We start from the raw sequence: 23,542 nt of genomic DNA on the forward strand, positions 1-23,542 counted from the left end.
TTGTATATTGCTGAATAACAGTTGAATAAAAAGATTTTGAAATAAAGTTTTTACAGATGTGTGTGCCTTTTCCTGTGTCCTGAAGCTCCCTGAGAAGGCTTCATGGCCGTGTCTGTTCCCTGCCTTGTCACAGCACAGGCAACTGAAGGAAGGTGCATCGCAAACAAAATAAAATTGAAACCAGTTCTTTATTACACACCCCCATGTATGGCCAAACCCCACAGCACAGTGTGCTGACAGCTAGTTGCAAGCTACAGCCACATTTTGCAGTTACCCCTGGGCAGTTTGTGCAAGATCTGGTCAGATGGACCATGTGGCAGCGTGGATCATTGAAGGTAAGTTGCTTTGGTTTTCTCCAGGCCTCTTTGAAAAAGATGAATCAACCAGTGGAAAAGAAAAATCAAAATGAAAATCAAAAATCAAAATGAATCAACCTGGAATGTTGTATTCCCCAGACCTGGTTCCAACATTTGTTTAAAATATATTTAGATTTTTAAAATTACATAACCATGCCACTTGTCTTACCAAGTGAGTTTTCCTCTGATGAAGCAAAAGGCTTTTTTACAGTAAATACAGTGGTAACTTTTCTGTTCTAAAATGCGTGGTTTTTTAAGTGCGCTAAGAGAATGATTTTGTAAAGAAACACGACCTTCTTTAGCTGAATTTAGTGCAGTACTTTGAAATTTTGTATGTCTGACTGTGATTCTTATCCTTTCATTTGTGTAGCATTTTAGAAAGGACCTTAACTGTGGAAATGGTAAAGTGAGAGCTACGGCGCCAGTAGGACTCTTGTCAGCAGAAGCTGTGGAGCAAAAGCAGGATGTGCCATTGCCTCACCTTGTACCCGAGTCCTCTTCTAGAAGGAGGGTAGGAAGGGGTTTTCAGTTTCTCAGATGGTTAGAATTTGCTTTTTCTAGGACTGCTAGTAATAGTGAGGGGTTTGTGCCACTCATATCTCACTAGGTGTGAGACCAAAACATGTCAGCGTTTCATACATGCTACTGCATTTTAATAAAAGCCCTCTTGTCCCGGGGCAAACTCACCATGGGGATCCAAAGGTGATAAAGTCTTTGTAAGAATATTCATCCTCTTAATGCCAGCTGTAGTGTTCCCTAGCTTGGGGAATAATCCATGATCATCCTACAAAAAGCAGAACTGTTCTTCAGAAGGACTTGGGAGGGGTGGAGGTGGTTGTTGGAAGCCTGGAGGTGCATCAGAGCATAAGACACAGAAGAGCACGGTCTTTGGCTTCCCTGTGTACGCGGGGGGTGAGTCTTTTATAACCTGAAGGGAAAAGACAGGTGGAAAAAAAGATTTGAATGTCAGACCATGCCTAAATTAATACCGACATCCATGTCTGGGAACTTGTTCAAGGACACTAATTCAATGAAGAGGTATGTGTGGAGTCTGTAATGTCACAAAAGCTCTAATCCTTCACGTAATGGCTGGTCATGAAAGTGAAACCTGCCTGTGTTTGAACTGTGGGTCCTCTGGCAAGCTCACCATCACTGCTGCTTTTTCTCAGGGGCAGTGAATATTTCTCAGTGACTCATCTTCCTTCCAAGGAAGAGAACCAAATCCTATTTTCCACAAGAGGAAGAAGAAAATCTGCCTAAATTTATCTAAATAAATAGCTGACGCTTGGAAGCAGTGGGCCATGTCTTATCTAGTAGTTATGCTTCTATTTCAACTTCAGCCATATCTCAGCATAGTCTCCTAGTGGATAGATCATCTGCTTTGCTCTGTTACTTCTGTTTCATCACTTACGGGGTACATTATGTCTTAAATTGCATACTGTGTGGTTTGCAGAAAACACGGGAGGAAATAATCATCCTGCATCTGCCCTTCCCTTTGTATTGTAGCCTGTTGCCTGCACAGGGATGTGGCAGCAACTGGAAGTTTCGTGTGCAGTGGCAGGAGTAGAATTATCAAGGTCTTTTAGACTTCAATCACATTAAAGGTGAAAAAATATTAAATCTGCAACTAAAAATAACTTTTATATCCTTTCTATGATCAGAATTAAGTGTGCTGCAGTAGGAATAACAATTCTTACATTCCAATTCACTATAAAACCTCAGAACTACTAAAAATACCTGAGGATTTGATGAAATATCTAACAAAAGCAATAGGCATCTTTTCTTTCTAGTGAAGACCAGCACACATGCAGAGATAACTTATTCCCAACACACAGGATAACTTCAACAAGGGAGCAGATTGTTAAGATAACCTAGCTCTACCTTTACCTTCGCTGTATTTCTGCCTTCAGTAATGTGCAGAGTGAGTCCTCCAGGTTTTGGGGCCTTGGTTTCCACGTTCAGGTTAGCTTTTTTGCAAAATACACAGCCTATGTTTGGCCTGGGATTTGCATAGTGCAGGGGAAGTAGCTGGCTAAAGAGGAGGCTGCAGCTTTTGGTACAGTGTTTAGTCTTTAAGAAGCACTTAAAGGTATGAGAAACATTTTGATGGACAAATATAAAGATTTTGGCGCCTTATTGCTTTTGAGTGTGTTAAGGACTTTGGCTAAAACATCTGTCCTTCGAGAGTGCTTTTTCTTCTGAAAAGGGCAACTGCCTCACTTCTGCTGATTGTACTTAAAAAGGGCAAAGTGAGGTTTTGCTGTAGTCTTAAGGAACAGAGGCTAGTGGCAGATCTTGCTCTTTCATAAATCTAAGCGTTTCTCATGGTGTCTGCTGTCAGAATCGATTAGGATTAAGTGCTTGGACTGCAGAGCCGTGGAAAGGCAGCCTGTCTCCTGCACTGTGATGCAGCACTGGGCAGAAAGTCCTCCCGTGCCAGTGGTGGGGTGGGTGCGCTCCCGGGCACCTGGGGAGACAGCCCCTGGTCCCTGCGCTGGAGGACAGCGCAGTCAGCGGCTCCTCCTCAAACAGTCAGCAAGCAGCTGAGCTGGGAAACGTGAGTGATGGCTGTTAGGGGCCAGAGCTGTCATCTATAATATAATCATAAGGAAACACATTTTTTCCTGAGAGAAAATCAATATAACTTTGCACTTTTCCATGTAATATTTCTAGTCTGTGCCATCAGCCATAGTTTGCTCACAGTTATACTGCTGTAAAGTCACTGTGTCTTAATGGACTTCTACAAAAATGAATGGATTTACAACAGTGTAAGAGCATTGATACCAGAGCCACGCACATGTAAAAATGCATGGAACAAAAGTAGTTTTATAGCACACAGGTGACCTTCAAAGTGCCAAGACCTAGCAAGTAAAAAGCAAACTCACGTAGTTCCTGGTATGCTCCTTTTCTGGCAAAACTCCCAGGGAAAATAAAGCGTGTAGTCCTGAAACCATCACTGTGCATGGCAAGAGGGCCAGAGACCCACCGAAGGGAAGATGGACAAGTGAGCCGCTTCATGCTGTGATGGCGAAGGCAAAAGCCTGTCTGACCATGTCATTTTTCATTTCCTGCATAAAACATTTTGGAGCCTTGTCTCACGTAGAATTAGTAAGTAAGTAAATAATGTGCGCCCAAACTTGTGTGTCAAATCTAGGTTGGTTAATGTATAAGCTGCTGCTCTTGCATTTGTTACTACACAGTAAATTTCATGCTTAGCCAGAGGCTGGCAAAGTTCATTTATTCATTATCCCCAAACTTCAGGCAGTTATTATTCGAACTCCCCTAGTACAGCTATTTAATAAGAAGAGAACAGAAAATTGATGGGATCAGAAATGTTAAAGTCTTAATTGATGCTTTTAGCAAAGACTGATGGGGGAGGTGGGGTGGTGTTTGTGAGAACGTTAATTTGTAGTGAGTGAGAGTGATGCCTGGTTTTGCCGGGAGCAGGGAGGGCTCACCAAGCCCTGCCAAGGGAGCTTGGCCCGTGCAGCCTGGTGAGCTGCTGGCTGGCAGCAGGGACACCACCTACGTCACCCTGGGGGCTTGCTGCCACCAGGTAAAGGAAAACCAGCACCACAAGACATGGGCGAATGCTAGAAAATCAATGTATGCAAATTACTGCTGATCAATAGAGTGCTTAGATGGTAAACCATTTGCTTACAGCATAGGAAATATATGGGATTTTTTTTCTTCTTCTTCGCTTTTTTTTTTGGCTTTTGTGGTGTTTTTGTCCCCCAGCAGCCTTGTAGTACTGCAGATCACTGAGCTGCGATGCAGGGGGCTGCTGGGTGGTTGAGGGCGTCACTCTGGTGAGAAGCCCTGAGGCGGAGCCCAGGGCTCTGTGCGTGTGGGAGAGGGCCAGGGTTTGTTCACACAAGAGCAGTTACAGTTATTCCATAGGAAAATTAACTGGCCCTAAATCAAAGGGACGAGACGAAGACTGGAAGAGTCCCAGCAAGGCAGGAGGGCAGCTATGAGGGATTCCTGCATCACCCTGTTCTGCCCCAGAGCAGCAGCAGTCCCCAGTCTCTGGGCACAGCTGTGTGGTTTGAGAGGGGAAGGTATTTCTGGTGCTGCTTTTAGACCATGTTTCTAAACCCCACCAATTTCTGCAGAAGATGGATATTATTATAAATTGAGCAAACTGGGGAAGAATACATGGCTCATATCTGCCTCAAAGACAAGCCAAAGTATAGCACTGAGCAAGATGGCTTTTTGTAAGGAGCCGTGCTCATGTCACTGAATGGATTGAAATCTCCTGTTTTTCCTCTGGTGACTGCCACGCGCTTAATTATAGCAATTATGGACATTCCAAGCAAATCACAGTTACACTAAGAGTTGAATCGGACAGTGCTGTGGCGTTACTTAATGGACTTCCCTATTTGTTGTCTATAGATCTGGTATCCTGTTATTGTAAAAATGTTTCTTAAAGCCCATATGAAAAATCGTTTACAGTTTAATACAAATTAAGTGACAAAGGTCTTGATAAATAACTCAAGAACACTCACAGTTCAACTGAGGGTTATACTTTTCCAATAGGACATCTTTGGAATTTGCTCAGGGGAATATGGGAAAGGGGGTGTTATACTATTTCTTTTTTTTTCCTTTTCCATGACCAGATCTGCCATGAACTTTAATTCATCTCTGTGTTAACACCCTTGAAGTAGGAAGCAACAGGTAAGCCTTTGGGAGTGTTATGCAGGATTAAAAAAAAGAGATCACCGCATAAAAATGGTCTTTTATTTTTTTATTTTCTTGTAATTTTCCTTTTAAAATCTGAAGTAAACTATATTCCTAACAAACTAGAATATGACATCTTCATTACTAAATATTTTTCAGGCTTGTAAGTTGCTCTGAGAATCCAGTATCATGACTCATTTTGGGTTTCAGGGTGATCTACATAGTATCTAGGCAGGTGTTGATACTTAGGCTGTCAGCCAAAGTCAGCTGTTGGCAAAAATTAGGGGATATGTCTAATTTCCAAGTGCTGTGTTTTTTATGACAGTTTTTAATTTATTCTTTTTTAACAGAGTGCTTCTGTATTCATAGTCTAGGATAAACATGGGATTTAGCTCTAAATTCCCATGAGAGCCTCTTTTTAATGTATATGTTGTGATTTATTTACTTACTGTTCTGGACAGTTGTATTTCAGTGCTTCCAGAGTTGTCAGACTTGATCCAAGTGACTGATACCTGTCAGTGTGTCATTAATCAACTGTCTTTGCAGTTTTAAGAAATGTCTCACCAGCCCCACGGGAGAGCTTCTGTGCTGTTAGGACGGGTAAGAGGAAGGTTGGTGTCAGGACTGTGATACCACCCCCCCCTTGGTTTGCCTCACCCTTCCCTCCAAAGAAGAGCAACACAGTGGGTTGCTGTGACCTAGTAGGAGCAGCTTGGCCAAATGTTAGCGATGGGGTTGATAACTAAATTACCCCTGGGACACGTCCCCTCTCATGACATGCACTCACACACTCAGTCCTCTGGGGCCTCTGGAACATCACCAATGTAGCGAGGACTCTTCTTTCTCTGCTTTCTGGGATCCCCTCAAAAGCACTGAAAGCAGGACAGCAGGGCCTGTATTGCCAGGTTCCCAGAGCCATGGTCCATGCAGCTCAGGAAACCTCTTGCCCAGCGTCCCTGCGCATGGTTCAGCCTCACGTGCTCTGCTCTGACAGGACAGCCACCACCTCTCCCCCAGCTTCGTGCCAGCATGGACAGCAGGAACACAAGGAAAAGCCACCTGTTGGTTCCTGAAGGGACCCTCAAGGGCCTTGGGATTTAAAAGCCTGTTCTCCCTAGTTAAATGCATCCTGTGTCTCCAACAGGAACTAGATGATGTTGCAACACCCCACATTGTTAACCTGAACATACATTGCTCTGAGCTGTGGAGACCTGGAAGTATCTAGTCAGTGTGTCCTGCCATGGCTAAGCCAAGTAGTGCGCGAGCTTGGGAGCTGTGCTTGCTCGGGAATGTTCATAAAACTTTGGACAAAGACATGGTGTACACATCCAAATCCAAGTCAGGCCAAGGAATAACTGTACTGAGTGATGATCTAGACTGAGCCACGTCTGTCAGTGAAACCTGTTACCCTGAAGGGAATGCAGCACTCAAGAAAGTGCACAAGAGAAGCTGAAGCAACAAAATCAAATGAGACAATGAAAATGTACAATTTGATTACAGAAACATCACTTTATGATCTTTACCAAATACACTCATGTTTGTGATTCATTTATGCTAATTTAGTGCAAGACAGTAAAAATGCAGTCATTCAGTGCTACAAATAATGGTAATAGTGTAATCCATTTATGGAGTGCTTGGATATAATTTCAACTTTTATAGTGTAGTGGTATGAAAGTCTCAAGTTAGTTACATGCACAGCAAGGTGCTAACTGCAATCCTGGTTAAAATGAACCTGTTTATGGTTAAGTCACTGGTTGCGCTAATGACTTTTTATCTGAGCTAGCCGAGTCCCACTGAAGTCAGCAGCCAGACTCCTTATATAGTGAAATCTTGTGATAATTAATAACACTGGCATTTCAGTCTCCAGAGAAGTAAGCAGAGTTTGACAAGACAGGGAAACCAAAACTGCGTACGTAAGGAGGTATTGATCCTGTTGTGGGTTTGTTGATGTGGCCACCTTGCAGTTTTTCAGCATGTAGGGAGAGAGAGAAGAAAGGCTTGCCTTGCTGCCACCAGAACTGGGCAAGCTCAAACCCAAGCAAACACTAGTTAGCAACACACAGCAGGCACCAGTCAAATCCTGAACTGCAACATGATTTAATAACAAGACTGAGTAAATGGAACTAAATCCAGGTTGCCACAGTGTCAAATATGAGCAGCTGAACTTTTTTGCAATATTTTTCCAAGAATGTAAAATCTCTTTATTAACCCAGAAGTTAATTATTCTGAGACCAGAGAGGTCTTGTGCTACTTATGCTAGACCAAAGCATTTCACTAAAGCAAACCATCTCAAAACCAAATGCGCAACGCTTTGCTAGGTTCAGAAAGTATTTGTCAACCTGGTCATAAACATGTATGGAAAAGTCAACCAAGTTTAGGCTTATTACCCAGGGTAATTCAAACCTTGTCACTGCAGGTTTTTGGAGCAGAGCAGCACCAGCGAAAGCAACTGCTCATGTTCAGTGCCATGAAAACACCATGTGTTCACACGTCATGTTTCCCCTCATTCAGTGCTCATCTGTTGCTGCTTGCATTTACAGGGCTTGGGAAAAACATCCATCCAGTTTGTTGTTTATAGCTGGGAGTGTGATTCCAAAATGGCAAGGCAGGCGGGGAGGTGGTGTGGGGAGCCACAGGGGCCATTTACCTGGGGACACGGTAAAACTCACCTGCTGTGGGGTCTCGGGAGTAAGAGGCAGCCACGCTGCACAGGGAGTGTGGTCACTCAGTTTTGTGGTCATGCTGAAGCCAATTAATTTTTTTTTAAGCAACACTTAACATTCCCAAAACAGCTGGCTAGAACAGGTGAATAAGCAGGAGCAGCACGATTTGCCACAGCTCGAAGTTTCACTCTGCTCTAAAACAAGCTTTTCTCAGTGGAGAAAAAGGGTGCGTGTGTTTTTCTTAATATGCTGAACCAAATGGCAAAATAAGGTGTTTTCCCAAATAAACACACTGATAATGATTTTTGTCATGCATCTCTAGCTAATTGGGGTGCGATGAAGTGCATAATTCAAATGCTATCTAGCCTGAGGGCACAAAGAAGAGCTAAACTCTGCCTGCAAACCAGAGTGGAGATAGCTGATGTGACAACTGCCTATCAGTAGGCTGCAGGCTTTCCAATGAGCAGGTGACATAGGTGTGCTATCTGATTACAGCTTAAATTCTGCCCACAGTGGTGCCTGCTTGGTTCAGCATAGTTACTCGATGGCCAATAAGGCATTAAATAGTCACAAGGCACAGCTTATTTCAGGAGAGAGTATTTTAACAGCACAGGTGACTATCATGTATGCATTAAGGAAACCAGGGCACAGCGTACCAAATTTAGTTTAGCTACAGTAAAATAATTGTAATAGAGCAATGCTGACCCCCAACTACTGAATGCTGACACCTGGCTTTTGCTGCACAGGAGAGATTAGTTTTTTCCTGGTTTCTCTCCCTCTCTCTTTATGTATATTTCACGTATATAGCATATATTTAGTATTCAGATGTTTGAGACAGAACCCCAACATTTTAGAGAGAAGTGCGTGCCCTTCAAGCCCAGCAGCACAAACCACAGTCTCATGGAAATAGCAATTGCCAGTGGAAAATAGCCCCTGCTGTGCAACACCTCCACTTTCCCATATTGTAATACATTGTCTTACTTTTCATGTGCCTGGTGAGTGTGACCCTGCCAGTATGTAAATATGGTTGTTGATAGTTTCTTTGGCTTTGTTTTATTACAATGTAATTTATGGGATGCTGAAAGTCTGCAAGTTACTTGTACTTGACTGACATTTCTCTGAGAGTCGAAAAAATCACTATGTATACTTGACTGATACTAAAATGGGTAGACTGCGTGTAGCTGTGTCTTGCTTTCAAAGTGCAGGATTGGAAGGCTTCCATTAAATTGTTATTTTCAGTTATTATTAGCTCCTAAATCAGTTAATATAATTTCTTTCCCATAATGAATGCACAGCATTGTAAGCCTAAATGCCGTATTTTCTATTGATCTATTTCCACAACCTGTTCAGTAAAATAATTACAATGATTTACAAGGCTGACCCAATATCTTAGTGGTTTAGTAAATCATGTTGCCATGTGGGAGTTTCAGCTACTTTTAAACTCGCAGGCCTTGGCAGCACCAGGGCCTTGGAGTGGAGCTGCCGCAAGTGCCGTACTGCATCTGAAGGTGTGCTCAAAGCCAGCCTGCAGAAACTCCTCCTCCGGTGCTCAAGGTGAACAAGGGGCTCCAACCAGTTTGTTCATCACCTCTGTTCAAGGTAGGAACATGTCTTGGTGCTACTGAGCCAGAGCAGAATTTGAGCTGCAATCTGCAGGTAATGTATCTTCACTAGCAACTTGAACATCCCTGTCTTCTGCCCCCAGAACTGACCCCGCATGTCTGTGTGGGCAGCAAAAACAGGGCTAGCTGTGGAGCTTGGTATATTTACATGCAAGACAATGTGGGAAATAATTATTTCTATCTTTTTTTGTTGTCTTAACTCCTAAGAAGAGGACAACTCTAAACACGATCTCTGTTTAAATGCCAGGCTCTGGAAGGGCTCAGTAGGATTCAGTAGTGTCAAGACAAAGATGCTCTAAGGCATGCCCCAAAGTCTCTTAAAATCTCTGGAAGCCCCCTTGGTCACCTCAAAGGGCCACAGGTAACTCCTTGAGTGATAGGGAGGGCTGCATTAAGATGACCTCCCTGGCACAGGAGTCCCTCCTGTAATGATACTGACTCTCCCAACTCCTCCACATCTCCCACAGCTCTTACAGGCAAACATGCAGGGCTGATACAGGCAGGACTTAACAATATATTCCTGGGTGTGTTTCTAGCTCACCTCCTGCTACGGTAATACTAACGGGGAGCCCTCAGAGCAGGGGCAGAAGGACACTGCCGCAGTGCCTGGGAGGAGACATAGAAGCCAGTGTCTTTAGCAAAAATAAACTACATATGAAGTACCATTAGGAAAAGCTGGTAGCAACCCTCTTTCCCGTGAAAAACGTGCATTTGTGACAGCTGCTGTCTGGAACAAAACGGATTGAGGAGACCTATGGGATCAGGGCAACTGGTGCAAAAGCAAGGAGTGCTCAGCCAGGGCCAGCCCTCGTGGGGATTGCGCCCCAGCGGGGTCCTGCCCTGGCCAGCTGCACTGGGGACATGTGTGCGGCCAGGAAGGTCACAGACCTCCATCCTGTCCATGACGGGAAGGACAGAGCCCATAGCTCTGAAACAGCTGATGCATTTGAGACACCATTTATAATGCCTCTACTTGCAATCCCTGAGCAAGCCTCGAGCTTGCTTTCAGCACCTAGCACATTGCTTTTTAGGTCTTTTTCTTTGCATAATTATACAAAGAAAAGAAAAACATCCTACAAAAAAACCCTAGAAGATGGTTGTTGGATGCACTTTGCAGCAGATCTTCCTTCCCTGACCCTAACCCGCTACTATTTCTACTTTGCTTTAAATGGATCTATAATTTCACAATGTGAATTCAGCTAGAACTATTCTTTTTGTTAAATAAACTTCACCCTTGCACTGACTGCTCCAGGCTCTGAAAGGAAACACTTCTTGCTTGTGACTGTTCTAAAACATAGGTCTGAAATTCAAAAAGAAGTGTTGGTAAATGGGCTGTAATCACACTGAAGGGGAAGCAAGTATTCCTCCTCTAAGGCAGAAGAAAACAAAGGAAAATCTGCTTTGCCTTCTGCTGCCTCAATGCTGATAATTTTACAGATCAGCGCTTTTTTTTTTTTTTAAAGAAAGAAGCCTGCTGCACTGCAGCCTGTGTTTCAGAGCTGAAATACCCATAGTCATACCCCTAACGCCACACTCGGAAGTGTAACTCAGGGCCTCATTGCGACAAGCACCATGCACCCAGCAGGACCTCACGCTACCGGTGGTGGAGGGCCTGGGCCGTGGCACACGGCACCAGTGAGCCCCAGCAATGCCAGATTCACCACAGGGAAGATCATGCAATGTTAATGGCATAGCTGTCCTCTGCTGTGTGCATGAGCACTGTAGGGCTGTTATGTAAGAGCTTGAGGGCTGTGACAAATACAGTTGAAACTGGACACAAGGGTCAAAAATTACCTCAGAGAGGGACTGTGACACACAAACACACCCCACCCATGCGCACAGCAGGGTCACAGCCCCCTCACTGCCCTCTGCATCGGGTGACCATCTCCCCCACTTCAATGCGTACCTGGCCTCAGAATTAGTTTTCTTCCAGAACAGGACAACCACAAATCAGGAGCTGGGCAGCTCTGTCAGCAGTCAGTGCCGCATCACTAAAGCTGCTGTGGGCCTGAGCAGAGGCTTACTCATTGCCCCAAACCCTGACAGCACATGTCAGTCTGCTAATAATTGCCAGGTGCTTTTGCATATAAGTCAGTCCTCTCCTGCAGCTCCTCTGTTCACCTACCAAAGCATCCCTAAGCTTGCCATGGTCTCAAGTGACAGCTGTTCTTCCCAAAGGTGTGATTCACCACTGCAGCACTCCCAATTTCACACTCGTGTAACTCTTGCAAACCTTTTTTAAAAGAACCACACCAACACCAAGCGGCTCAAGCTCAGGCTGTTTGCTAACCAGGGCTCTGTACTTACTGAGCTGTGGCAAAGCAAAGGATCCCCAGCAGCTGCCTGCAAATGTGGTTTTGGTTAGTTATAAGTCTGCGATTAGCTAATTCTGATTTGAGGATCTGCTTAAATTAAACATTCTCCCTCTCCCATTCTCCCCCAGTGTTCCGTTTTTAAGAAGTATAAAATGCTTAATAATCTCTACCACCTGAAATAATCACTGGCATGATGAAAGCTCTCCTGCTTTCACCCCCACCATTCTGTCCCACTGCAAAATGTATAAATTAATCTTTTGCTAAAATTAACATATATTGCTGAGGCAAATGAATTGCCATCTCTATGTATATCTATTAGCTTCCAGCATTTCCTGACAGGGGCTTTCACTTAATTACCAGTCTGACAGGCTAGCTCACTCCAGAACTGCAGCCACATTTATTACTTTTATTTCCTTGGACACCTGCCTCCCTCTGTGGTTTATCAGATTTCTACCTAAGAGATGGATGAAGTATTTTTCTCTTGCACCAGGTTATTGTTCTTTAAAAGGCACTTCCTAGAGCACTGACCTCAAGCGGGGTGGTTTGGGGTTTTTTTGTTGGCTTTGGAGGTTTTTCCCCCCCCCCCCAATTATCAAAGCAAGCCAGCAGCATTAACCCCCTCACTGCCCAGCAGTTCAGAAGAAATCAGATTACAGCTGTGGAGCTGGAAGCCTCACTAGCTCTGTACAAGCAGCTGACCACTGCTCATAAAGGCCTCACCTGCAGTGGGAGTCAAAACCCCCAGATGCTGAGACTACTTTTCACCCTCCCATGTAAGAAAACTTCAAGTGGAAATGCCAAGAGACACCTGAGGACATGGCTCAGTGCCTCCCGTTGCAGTCCAGTGAGGGGATCTGCCTGAATTCCTTCTGATGGTTTGGGCCCAACTTTATATTGTCACCAGTGCCTCCTATAACTGGTTGCTAAAAAGCTAATGTAGATACCAGGAATGCTAAATTAAAAAAAAAACCAACAAAAAAAAAAGCTGCCTCCATGCATTACGAGCATAGTCACAGCCAGTGTTAGGGTTATAGGTAACGTGTGTGACTAAGCACCACTCCATAACAGCTGGGTAAAGCAGCTGTTGTCTCTTACGGGCTGAGGCAGCAGCTCAGGACACTGTTAGTTCAGGTGCTGACTATGGCAAAAGGGACATCACAGGGCTCCTTCAGCCCAATGCCAACAGACAAATAGTTTCCACTTGTTTTTCTCTGGGTCGCACAACCTGCACTTGTGAAGACACATGTCCCATGGACAGGACTCACCTGAGTTGGCACGTTGTGACAGACACATTCAAACCAGTTGGACCTGGAGCTACGTGGTGCCTCAGCAGATGCGGCCTTCATGTGTGTGGACTCAGCAACACATCACTTGGACAAGGAGAGCACAAGCTGACTCATTTTATTAAAAAGAATCGTTCACTCCTGACAGCCTGCCTAATTGTGTTACTTTGAAAGAATCTGGCAGGAACAGGGCCTTCCTGATAGTGAAGCCTTTGAGAAACATGCCTCATTACAGAACAAAAACGAAAATTTGTATCTGTTTACTTAATGAACCTTTTCAACTTTCTTGGGATTTCATCCCAGCTCCTAACTCCAGGCACGCTGGCTGTTTGGCATGAAGCACCTGCTGACAGTGCACTGCACAGGAGGTGGCTGCGCTGCAGATAGTCCTGCATGGCCACAGCCTCCTGCTCCTTTGTGGGTCGGGGTGGCAGGAGCAGCCCCATGGTCCCAGCGAGAGCCCCCTGAGCTGGCAGATGCCCTCTCCCTGGACTCCGACCCAAGCAGTTAGTGCTTAAGCACTTTCTGGGAAACACAGCAAAAGATGCTTCAGTGAAACATAAATTATTTTAACACAAGCCTTGTGCGAAAAGTGTCTCTTCCTTCCTGTCACCTTAGTCCTAGCAAAAACTCCTTTGTCTCACTCCAGAGCCCCAAGGCTGAGTTACACACAGCATAGGTAAAACTCTCATTTATGTTCAGGAGCTCGCTGTGTGCGGTCCTTGAGCCTGTGGCTGGCCTGGCAGTGCCAGGAGATTTGGAGGTGACCAGAGGAAGCGCCCTGGCTGACAGGGATGCACAAATACTGCAGCAGCCACCACACTGCAGCAGGAAGCTCATCGAGGTATCATCTGTCTATTGCACTCCATTACGAATAGTAACATGCAATATGTACTAACGTATTTTTGGCCAAAACTTACTTACCATGGTTGAAGTGCCAAGTCAAGACAACCAAACCATGTCATACAGGCCTGCAGAATTTGACAACCCTTTTCTAGAAAAACATCTGAACATTTTTTAGGAAAAATCCAACACAATTGATTTTTGAGCCTAAAACCTTTTTTATTTGTATTCTTTTGAAATTTTAATGAGTTACGTCAATTTTATGTAGTTTAACCAAAACCAAATGTAATATGTTAAACTGTTCAATCTGCTATAACTCTAATAACTAGTACCACTTCATAATTTATCATTTTTAATACTAATTTTGCATCCTACATCCCTATCACATATAAGCCAATGTTAATTATGTTTTAAAATAAAATATTCAATGAGATCTAAACTAGATTCAAAGAACGGCAGAAGTAATGACTGTAAGACAGACTGTAAGTCATGGAATAATACATGAATGCAGAATGCTGGTATGAATTAGTAAATACAAGCTGTTCAGGAGCAGCAGTGGTGTCTGTCATCCTGACATGTGTTTGGATCATACGTGATCTCAGCACACTGGGAAACCAAATGTCAGCTGCCAACGCCTCTGCTTACTGACTCCTTGTTACTGTTTTGGGGAGCAAGTGTTGCTTTCTTAGCACTGCTCTGCGAGGCAAGGCTGGGTAGTTCTGGTGAGCAGCAGTTAACTCCAGATATTCTAAGGACATAGCTTCTTATTTCAATATAAGAATATATTAGTGTTTTAAAAAAAGGTTTGAATTTGTGGGGAATTTTAATTCCTTCAAAATCCTCTTTCCACTGATAATTTTACTGTGATGCAGAAGAGGTTGATGTATGGGAGAACTAGAGTCCGGTATGCCAAAAAAAGCTGCAAACAGGCAAATTTATTCCAAAAGAATAAACAATTTTTAAATGTAGACTCGAAACAGTTGGCTGAATTACAACAACGTGTAGAAATACATACAGAAAGCCCACGGCAGGCCGGCGCCCAGCTGCGGGATGCCCAGGGCTGGCGCCGGCAGCCAACCCCCAGTCTCGGGCTGCCCTCTAGTGAGAGCAGCCCCAGTGACAGGGCCCGGGCTCCTGCAACCAGCCTTCCAACAAAGCCTGCTTGTGGCTTTGTTTTCGTTTTAAAACCCGGCATTTAAATAATTGGAATTTTCTAAAAACATTTTGTGATTATCAGTTGCTTTCTGATTTCTGTGCAATGTATTCCAAATTCATATTCGGATTATGTTGCCAAGCACTTTCTTGTTTTCTTCACACACAGAAAAGCCAGTCTCTTTCATTCACCCTAAAGTGACACCTGCAGCTTCAGGTGACAAGGAGCCAGGACTGTAAGGAAATAATGAACCTTCAGTTGGAAAAAACAGTTATCAAATGCGGGGGTGGGAGGGCACGCCTCATCCTAATCCATGAGTTAAAGGCGCACTAATAAAGCAGAAAAACTTACGGAAGAATATATGGAAAAGAAACATTTGTGGGATAACAGGTACATCAAAAGGTGACACTCATTAACCAACTCCAGCTGTCTAAAATCAGTCAAGCAAACCCATAATGCAAGAGTTTGCACTTCCCCAGACAAAACTTTCACATTTTCCCCTAGTAAACTGGCACTGTTATGAACTGAAAACTCAAGCTACTAACATCACCGACTCATTCTGCCCAGCTGAGCTGAACGCTGTTCTCCCCCTGCCCACCCACCGCCACCCCCCAGATACGACCCTCCCCTGGACTCGTTTTTCCAGGGAACTGCAAGCACGGAATGCTAGAGAACATCCTGCACATGGCACAGCCGCACCGCCCTGGCTCCGCACGGCCAGAGCTAGGAGACAGCCACGTATGGAGGGCACGGTCAGCCAAAGGCCCCAAAAACAAGAGGCCCCATGCTCCCCACCAGACCAAAAAAGGTCAGCAGAAGGAGGAAAAGGAGCCACGGAGAGGCGGCAAAATGTGGCCAGGAGGTGGCGGGACAGCCGTGGGACTTGGCTGCGTGCTGTTTCAGCACAACCTAGGAAAGGGGCTGGAAATTGATATTTGGATAGAGGAAATCAGATCGGGGGGGGTTAAATGGACATTATTTTCACCAGTACAGCTGTCCCTACGGGCCAAGTTCAGCTGCTAATACAATTTGGCCATGAGGAATAAACTACACTGATCTTCAGATCTCAAATTCTTGCTGAGACAGTCCCTCTGGAGAATTACGGTATTTATTTCCTGCATCAATAACAATCAGCAAAAGCATAACAGTGATTATAGCTCAGTCACTTTTTACACACATCCGTTAACTTCACATACTTCTGCTCACCTCTCGCTTCAGTTCATAATTACTTTTTTTAAAAAAACTTACCTTCCATTCTTGTGCCACAAAAATGTCTTTAATTACTGTCTTCAGTCATTTTACGTCTCAAGTTTTAGCTCTCTGTGACTCTCGATACAAAGCTTTTTCTGTAATTGCCCCCACATTCACTCAACTTTCCCCAGGACACTGCTGTTACCCAGCCTCACCCGCACGTGGGATTTTTTTCCTCATCACTGTAATTCAACAGTACCTACAGGTACAGCAATGTGGCCCCCTAGTGCACACAGTCAGATTGCTTCAATGTTGGGTTTTTGCATAGTTTTTTCTTAAATTATTTTTAGAGAGCAATAACTAAAGCCATACACAGATTTAATAGAACAAGAAATGCCAACGTTGACATCTATAACTTAGTATTAATAATATATATTAGGGATTTATATCACTATAAACCTATTCCAAGGTGATCTTGAAGTAAAAAGCTTCAAAAGTCTAAGACACTAAGACAGGTGGAGCAGGTGACGCTGCACATTTGGAAACATGCATTCTAATTATTTCGTTTCCATATTTCCACTTAATTTTATATTCACATTTTACTCATCTTTTCTCATTTCTCTGAGCCGACTCTCTTTCATCTACAAGCTGTCTTTGTATATTCTCTGGTTTCTCAGTTTCTTTGCCTAATCTTTTTCACATTTATTTGATGGGATTCTTGACCCCGGATGCAGAGCCTTCTTGCTGGGACTCACACACGCTGATCTCGCTCCCTCAGACATTACATCTGAAGATAAATTAAGAAATGAAGATGTAGAGCTGTTGGAGGAGATTGGCTTCCCCAGGCACCAGTTTAGCCTGGATCATTGGATTTAAACCACCAGCACCACCAACACTGATTTGACTATTAATCCCTGAAGCGCCCTAGGAATTGCAGCATAAATCCAGTGCAGGAGCGCTCATATGGCCCTGAAGACCTATAGCACTTACCTTGGTACTCCGTTCATGAAAACTGATCTTTTCTTAGCAGCAATGACAACTCAAGGAGTCCATGCTTTGTAAAGCCAAGAGATCTGCTTGCTGTGGCAATGTACTTAACTGCCAGGAGGTCTGCAATACAAACCCATCGGTACCCACACTTAGTACTCTGCAGAGACCAGCCCTTTTTTCATTACACACATAGAGGGAGATCTACAATTTAATTCCCTGTTAGGGATCACATTAGTGACTTTGTGCTCCACAGCAGCACTCAACAAAATCATCACGTTTCCTATATCCTGTCTCAGTAACTTGCTCCCTCGGTATCCTTTACCAAGCAGTACTTAATTATCTGCTAAGCCAATATGCCCCCTGTGACAAGAATATAAACCTCTTCTGTATTTGGACAACCATCATGTCTGAGCAGAGGACAGCACAAGTTGGGATTAGGCTGGCAAGGAAAAGCAATTGACTGCTCTGGTTTCAAAGTACCTCTGTGTTGTGCAGGGAGAAAGACACTGTCATGATCCAGGTGGAGAGAGGCAGTGACATATCAGAGCAGGTAAACTCCACAGCAAACGCCACCTTCCTGATTTTTTGACCTTGATTGCCAGAAACACAAGGACAGATTTTAAACAAAAATCTTATGTTGCTGTGTGTGTGACTACAGGCATAGTACGGTAGCATATGACAGCCTGTTAGCTGCTCAGAACAGCTGAACAGGAGCATGTGAGAGCCAGGTACCTGCAATGGCAGCAACAGCTATGGCTGGAGAGGCCTTGAAGGATAGGCTGGGACTAGGAAAAAAACTCTCTTTCCTGCCAAGAGAAGTAGGATGAGAAGAACTTTGGCCTGTGCCTGCCCACGGCCTGGGGAGCTTGAGCAGTGGCTGGCTCCAGCACCGTGTTTGTAAATCCTGGGCAGGGAGAGATCTGCAGAACAAATGAGGCCACAGAAGGTAGAAAGGTGAGGGGGCTGCAGGATGGAGGAGGAAACAGATGTCCCAGCACCTCCAGTGGGAGCAATTGGAGGACGAGGGAGAAGCAGTGAGGGTTGATGTGTCCAGGCTGCATGTCACTACCGTGTCCAGACTCTAAAGTGATGCCATTACTCTGGGAAGGACACTAGCAAATCGATACTTGAACAACAGACTTGGCTACTCCAAGCTTACACGATCACATTGAAGTGGTGGATGACTGGAGAAAATGTGGGGGCCTGCATTTTACACGGTATGATGGCAAGGCTTTTTTAAAAGAACTTTTCCCATGATAGTAACTGAAATATCTGGTGCTCAACTTGCTCTCCCAAGTCAGAGAATTTGTTAGTGTAAGATAGAGAAAAAATAGCCAGATTTCATTTTATAAAATTTTATAAAGGCTATTCCTTTGATTGTGGCTAGAAATAATGTTAATTTTGTATCCCAATCTCTGCTGAAATAAACCTGTGACTTGCATAATAGTAGTAACGTGACTGTTCAGACCCCTGACAGAAGCTGAAGGTATTAAATGGCCCCTATCTAGCTTACGTTAAATGGCTAATTTAACAATCCACCCTGGCCGCAGCTTCCCTCTTTGCAGAACGTCATAGTTGCAATAAGCAATGCCACTTGCCTGTTCTACATCTTTTTCTTTGGATTTTGATCTTAGCGATGGCTTCTCTCTAAACCAGAGTCAGGCATGGTTTGTGATTTATGTGTGCCACCAAGCTCTCCGAGACCCCACTGCCAGCCACATTAGGCAATAACCCGGAGACACTGGTATGCACAGGGAGGCTCCTCTCTCCAGGACACGCAGGAGTCCTGGTCACCTCCAGCAGCACAGCCTCTGAAACTGGAGGTTAAGGCTGGGATTTACTACCTTAACCAGCAGCAGGGGAGATGCTGACAAGATAGTATTTCTTTTGATAGCCAAGTAGTATAAACTCTCTATAAAAGCTTTTCAGCACACGGACTATAATAATTCCCCCCCTTTTTTGGCTCCCGGTTGCTGAAAACGCTTTGACATCCCTTTCCCCGTCCCTCACGACTCTGCCGTGCAGGCGCCGGGCAACACCAGCGGGAGCGGGCTGGGTCTCCCTCGCGCCGCCGGCAGCTGCCGCCGCGCCCACGCAGCGCGCCGTGGAGCCGCCCCGGGGCACACGCGGCCTGCGCGAGGGCTAGGCCTGGCCTAGCCCGGGTTCGAGTGGCGCCCAGGGTCCGGCCTGGCGAGGCACTCCCGGCGGCCCCGCCGCCTTTTCACGCCCCGGGCACCGCTGCGAGGTGTTTTCAGCACACAGCAATTATAGCAAAGTCACCTGCCTGCCGCGGGCTGCCCGGCACCGCGCCGCGCCCCGCCAGGACGACTCGACGAGCAACGCGGGGCTGTCCCCGATCACGGCGTAACCGGCAGCGGGGCGCGGGCGCCCCCTTGCCGCCAGCCGCCTCTGCGCAAGCGCACGTCGCCTCCGCCGCCTCCATCACCACCTGCGCCGGAAGCGGCGGGCGCGATGGAGGGTGAGACACCGGTGCAGGGGAGGGGAGGCCCGGCGCGGGCGGGAGCCGGGAGGGGCCCTGTCAAGCAAGGTGGGGGAATGTGTGTCCCCGCCGCGGCGGCCCCGCCTGACCCCCCTCCCCCCCCCCCTGCCCGCAGCGCAGCTGTACCGCCGCCTGCCGCCGGAGGAGATGGGGCAGCCGCGCCTCCAGGTACCGCCGCCCACCCGCGGAGCCCCGGCTCGGCGGGGGTGTGGGTGTCTTGTGTGTCTCGGGAGCGGCGCTGCCGAGGCCATGTCGGCTCTCACCTCGCCCAGCCCCGCACAAACCCTGCCAAGGCGGGAGGGGCGGGGGGGCGCGGGTGAGTCCCTTTCTCGGCTCACACGGAATGCGAAAACGGGCGTTTCTTCCCCAATCGCGGCGTCAGCGAAACCGACGCGAGATAAGGGCAACCTCAGCAGGCGAATGCTTTGCCTTCGTTTCCCCGAAAGGCGGGTTCGTTGGCCCGGGGCGCGAAACGCCCAGCGACACCCCGAGCGGGGGCGTCGTTCCATCCCATCGTGCGCTAAGGGGTACCCCGCTGGGGCAGTACCCGCACCGGGCCGGTACGAGGCATTTATACAGTCACATGTGTCAGTCACAGCTAATATTCACACCCCCCAGCTAATAATTGGTTAGTTTTTTGCTCATTTCAACTTAAAGGTACAGCTCCCTTTAATTTACCACACATGCTTGGAGAGTGAGGGGCTTAATTGGAGGGGGGGGGGAAGGAATGTCTTGGCCTATGGGCATGATTTTTAGTATTACAACGAGGATAGTTCAGCTAAAGGACATTTAGGTTTAGATCTTGTCAACATCCCAATTAGTTGTTCTCTTTGCCCATACACTTTATCACCGAGTTCTCAGAAGGGGACATCCCACATCAAAAGACACTATCAGTCTCTTGGCTCTCCTCAAGGGTATAGTTGTAAAAAAAGTTACTTACTATCTTTCAGCTCCCTTCTCTGGCCAACAAATCCTGTTTTGCCAGGCTCACATGGTTCATTGCTATTACTTAGAAGAAAATTCTGATTTATTCGGGATAGCACCTTCACTGTTGCTTTTGTGTAGATCTCCAATTCCCCTGGTGATTTTGTCAACTTGATAAAACTACTGGTCAGCAACATGTTCTTAATTTAATATTTTAAAGTATCTTTTAAAATATCTTTAGCCTCAAAGACCAGAAGAGGCCAAAGCCTTTGTAAATGCCTTCCTGAAGCGCAGTATGCCAAAAAAGAAAGATGAAGCTATCCAGGATATACTAACTCGGAAAGCTGTAGTTCTTGAGCATTATTCCAAAAAAAAGACAAAGCAAAAGAGGAAGAAACTCAAAGGTTTTACTGCTAAGCAAAGGCGGGAAATGCATCTTTTTGAAATTGAACCCAAACAACAAAGGTAAGGTCTCCAGTATTTCTTTTGTGTAGTAAAAGTAGGAAGTACATCAAGAGTATGGAAAAGCAGCAGCACGTACATGTGGATACTCACCCTTCAGCATATAACATCAGCCTGAGACTGAGTTTGTGACATTTCACCATAGGAAAGCATTTATTTTGTCTGTGTAGTTGGAAAATTCATTCGTTTGTTACTGATTCTCTTCCCTTTTGCATAACCAAATATAACGAGAAATTAAACCCGAACACAGTCACTTCTGATTTCAGTTTTTAAAGTTAGACTGCCTGTGACCAGAGAGTCAAAATTCTGCATCAGGTTCCTCAAACAAAATGTTGAATAAAACCCCTGCCTGCTGCTGCTAATGTGAAGTAAGTGGGGAGGTACAGAATAGAAACTCTCTTCAGTGTCATCCTCCAAAACACATCACCATTTTGGACTGATAGGAAGCAGCATATTTAGTTTGTGCTTTTTTTATAAAAGGAAGCCTGTTGCCTGGAGTGACTTACGAGAGCCGATTACAAAATTATAAATGTTAGTCTTACCTCTGTTGTAAATATGATTACTTCCATAATCAAGCCATAGATTTTTTGTTTTTTACAATTAAGTTCTTGTATAATACTTCATGTATTTTTACTGCAGATACGCAATCTTTCTACAACTACATGAACTGTGGAAACAGTACATCAGAGACCTATGTCACGGACTTAAACCAGATGCGTAAGCTGAGATATTTAAAATTAGTGTGGTTTTGTTTTAGTAGATGTTTCCAGGTTTACCAAGTTACTGCTACAAACATCTTAATTACTTGATAAGGATATGTAGTATTTCTGTAAGCTTTGGTCATTATTTCAATAATCATGGTCATGTTTTGTAAACCTAATTTTCCATATAATCATCTTTCCTTCTTTTCTGATCCCACCCTCTCCTTCAAGGCAACCACATATGATTCAGGGCAAACTGCTAAAAGCTGATCTCCATGGAGCTATTGTTACAGGTATTCTGTTTGTTTTCTTTTAGAAAATGATCTGAAGTTCCTATATTTCAGGTGCTTGTTTTTAAATTCCTTTTAGTATGATTAGCTCTAGAATCACATAGCTGTTGATCAATTCTTTCGCTACTTACAAATGCTAATTACTTTTCAACTGCTTTTGAAAATCCTGGTGTTAGTTGCAAAGTTTAGCCACAAATTTTACCAGCAATTACTATAATTGCATTATTTCAGAATATTGCAAACTAGTTTTAAACAATCATGAGCCAGCTACAGAAGAGCAAATAAACTGCCTGCATCTGAAATTTTCTAATTCATACATACTTCTGTTCTTTCAGTCACAAAATCAAAGTGCCCCTCATATGTTGGGATAACAGGAATCATTCTACAGGAATTTAAACATGTCTTCAAAATTATCACTGAAGAGGACAAATTAAAAGGTATAAGACAGGTTTTTTTTGCAATTTTCACAATTTGAATAATCAGAAGTTTCTTAAGAACATTGTTCATCTTACATGTCTGAGTACAGTGTTTTATAGCAGTGCTTTTATTTGCATAGAGTGGCAGAAGTCAGTGTCTTTACTGACTGCATAACAGCCCAATATCTTACTGCAAAAGTGTCTCATTAGAAGTGAGCAATTAAAAATAAAATGCATTTCTGATTCATGTTAGGTGCTCTATGCAACACATACTGCATGCTCCTGAAAGAGGACTAACTTTAATTACTGAAGTTTAACATTTAGAAGTTTGGGTTATTTTTCTTCTATTGCTAAAGCATAAAAACCTTGAAAGTGTGGCAAACCTCAAGTCTACACGTGAATAATACGAAAAGATGCTGAGGTACCAGGGGATATCTTTTGTTAATTTCTTTCCTTCTGCATTTTCAGTTGTTCCCAAACTTAACAACATATTCAGCTTGGAGATTGATGGATTCGTTTCCTACATCTATGGAAGCAAGTTCCAGCTTAGAGCGAGTGAACGATCTGCAAAAAAGTTCAAGCTGAAAGGAACTATTGACCTATGACTTCATGGAAAATCAGAAGTACTAATAGAAATGTCTGCTGGTTTCCTGCCATTTAAAGACCACGTTTTCTGGCAGATTAAATAGCTATGTGAAATTTTTCTAAAGCATTTCTTCTTACTGAAGAATGACTAGTTATCTATAGTCTTTTAAGCACTCTCAGACTCAGTTTGTTATATCCGTTTTGTTATTTGCATATAACATTCTGGTTTTTATTAAATTTATATGATTAGTATTGGTTACCTGACTCCTGTTTCAATTTGTAATCATACATTATAAAATTTTCATTGTGTAAATTTAACTCTGCTATAAATGTTATTGTTCCTTCTGTATGAATTGGGCTCCATCTGCCTATTATAAGATCATAATGAGACTGTAGGTGATGACAACTGCTCTGACATAATCATTGTTCCTGGACTAACATGAACATCGTTGCCTGGTGCGAGTATATGCAAGCAAGTTGTTTCAACTGATAGGTTTTACCTTGACTGTCTCCTTCCCTGTGGTCATTATTGTTACAGATTACATGTATATGAGTGAAAATATGAACA

The 23,542-nt window shown here is 44.4% G+C and overlaps 1 protein-coding gene and 1 long non-coding RNA gene across 4 annotated transcripts; one reads left to right on the top strand and one right to left on the bottom strand.

The window, feature by feature from the left end:
- Positions 1–20: 20 nt before the first annotated feature.
- On the bottom strand, positions 21–17,489 carry LOC135314786 (uncharacterized). Its single transcript, XR_010374271.1, has 3 exons — positions 5,486–17,489; positions 3,242–3,375; positions 21–1,284 (listed from the first exon to the last, which is right to left on the bottom strand). It is a non-coding gene; the product is annotated as an uncharacterized LOC135314786 (long non-coding RNA).
- Positions 17,490–19,522: 2,033 nt separating this feature from the next.
- On the top strand, positions 19,523–23,233 carry POP4 (POP4 homolog, ribonuclease P/MRP subunit). Of its 3 annotated transcripts, none has more exons than XM_064459483.1 (7): positions 19,523–19,575; positions 19,712–19,764; positions 20,762–20,985; positions 21,622–21,699; positions 21,915–21,976; positions 22,309–22,410; positions 22,858–23,233. In XM_064459483.1, the coding sequence occupies exons 1-7, from the start codon at positions 19,569–19,571 to the stop codon at positions 22,992–22,994; spliced, it is 663 nt and encodes a 220-aa protein (XP_064315553.1). In that variant the 5' UTR covers positions 19,523–19,568; the 3' UTR covers positions 22,995–23,233. The 3 variants fall into 3 exon arrangements, with proteins under 3 accessions (XP_064315553.1, XP_064315555.1, XP_064315554.1); XM_064459484.1 differs by having other exon boundaries at positions 19,557–19,575; positions 19,717–19,764; XM_064459485.1 differs by lacking the exon at positions 19,712–19,764 and having other exon boundaries at positions 19,533–19,575.
- The last annotated feature ends 309 nt before the right edge of the window (positions 23,234–23,542 follow it).

Source organism: Phalacrocorax carbo, chromosome 8, assembly GCF_963921805.1.
Source record: "Phalacrocorax carbo chromosome 8, bPhaCar2.1, whole genome shotgun sequence".
Lineage (NCBI taxonomy): Eukaryota > Metazoa > Chordata > Aves > Suliformes > Phalacrocoracidae > Phalacrocorax > Phalacrocorax carbo.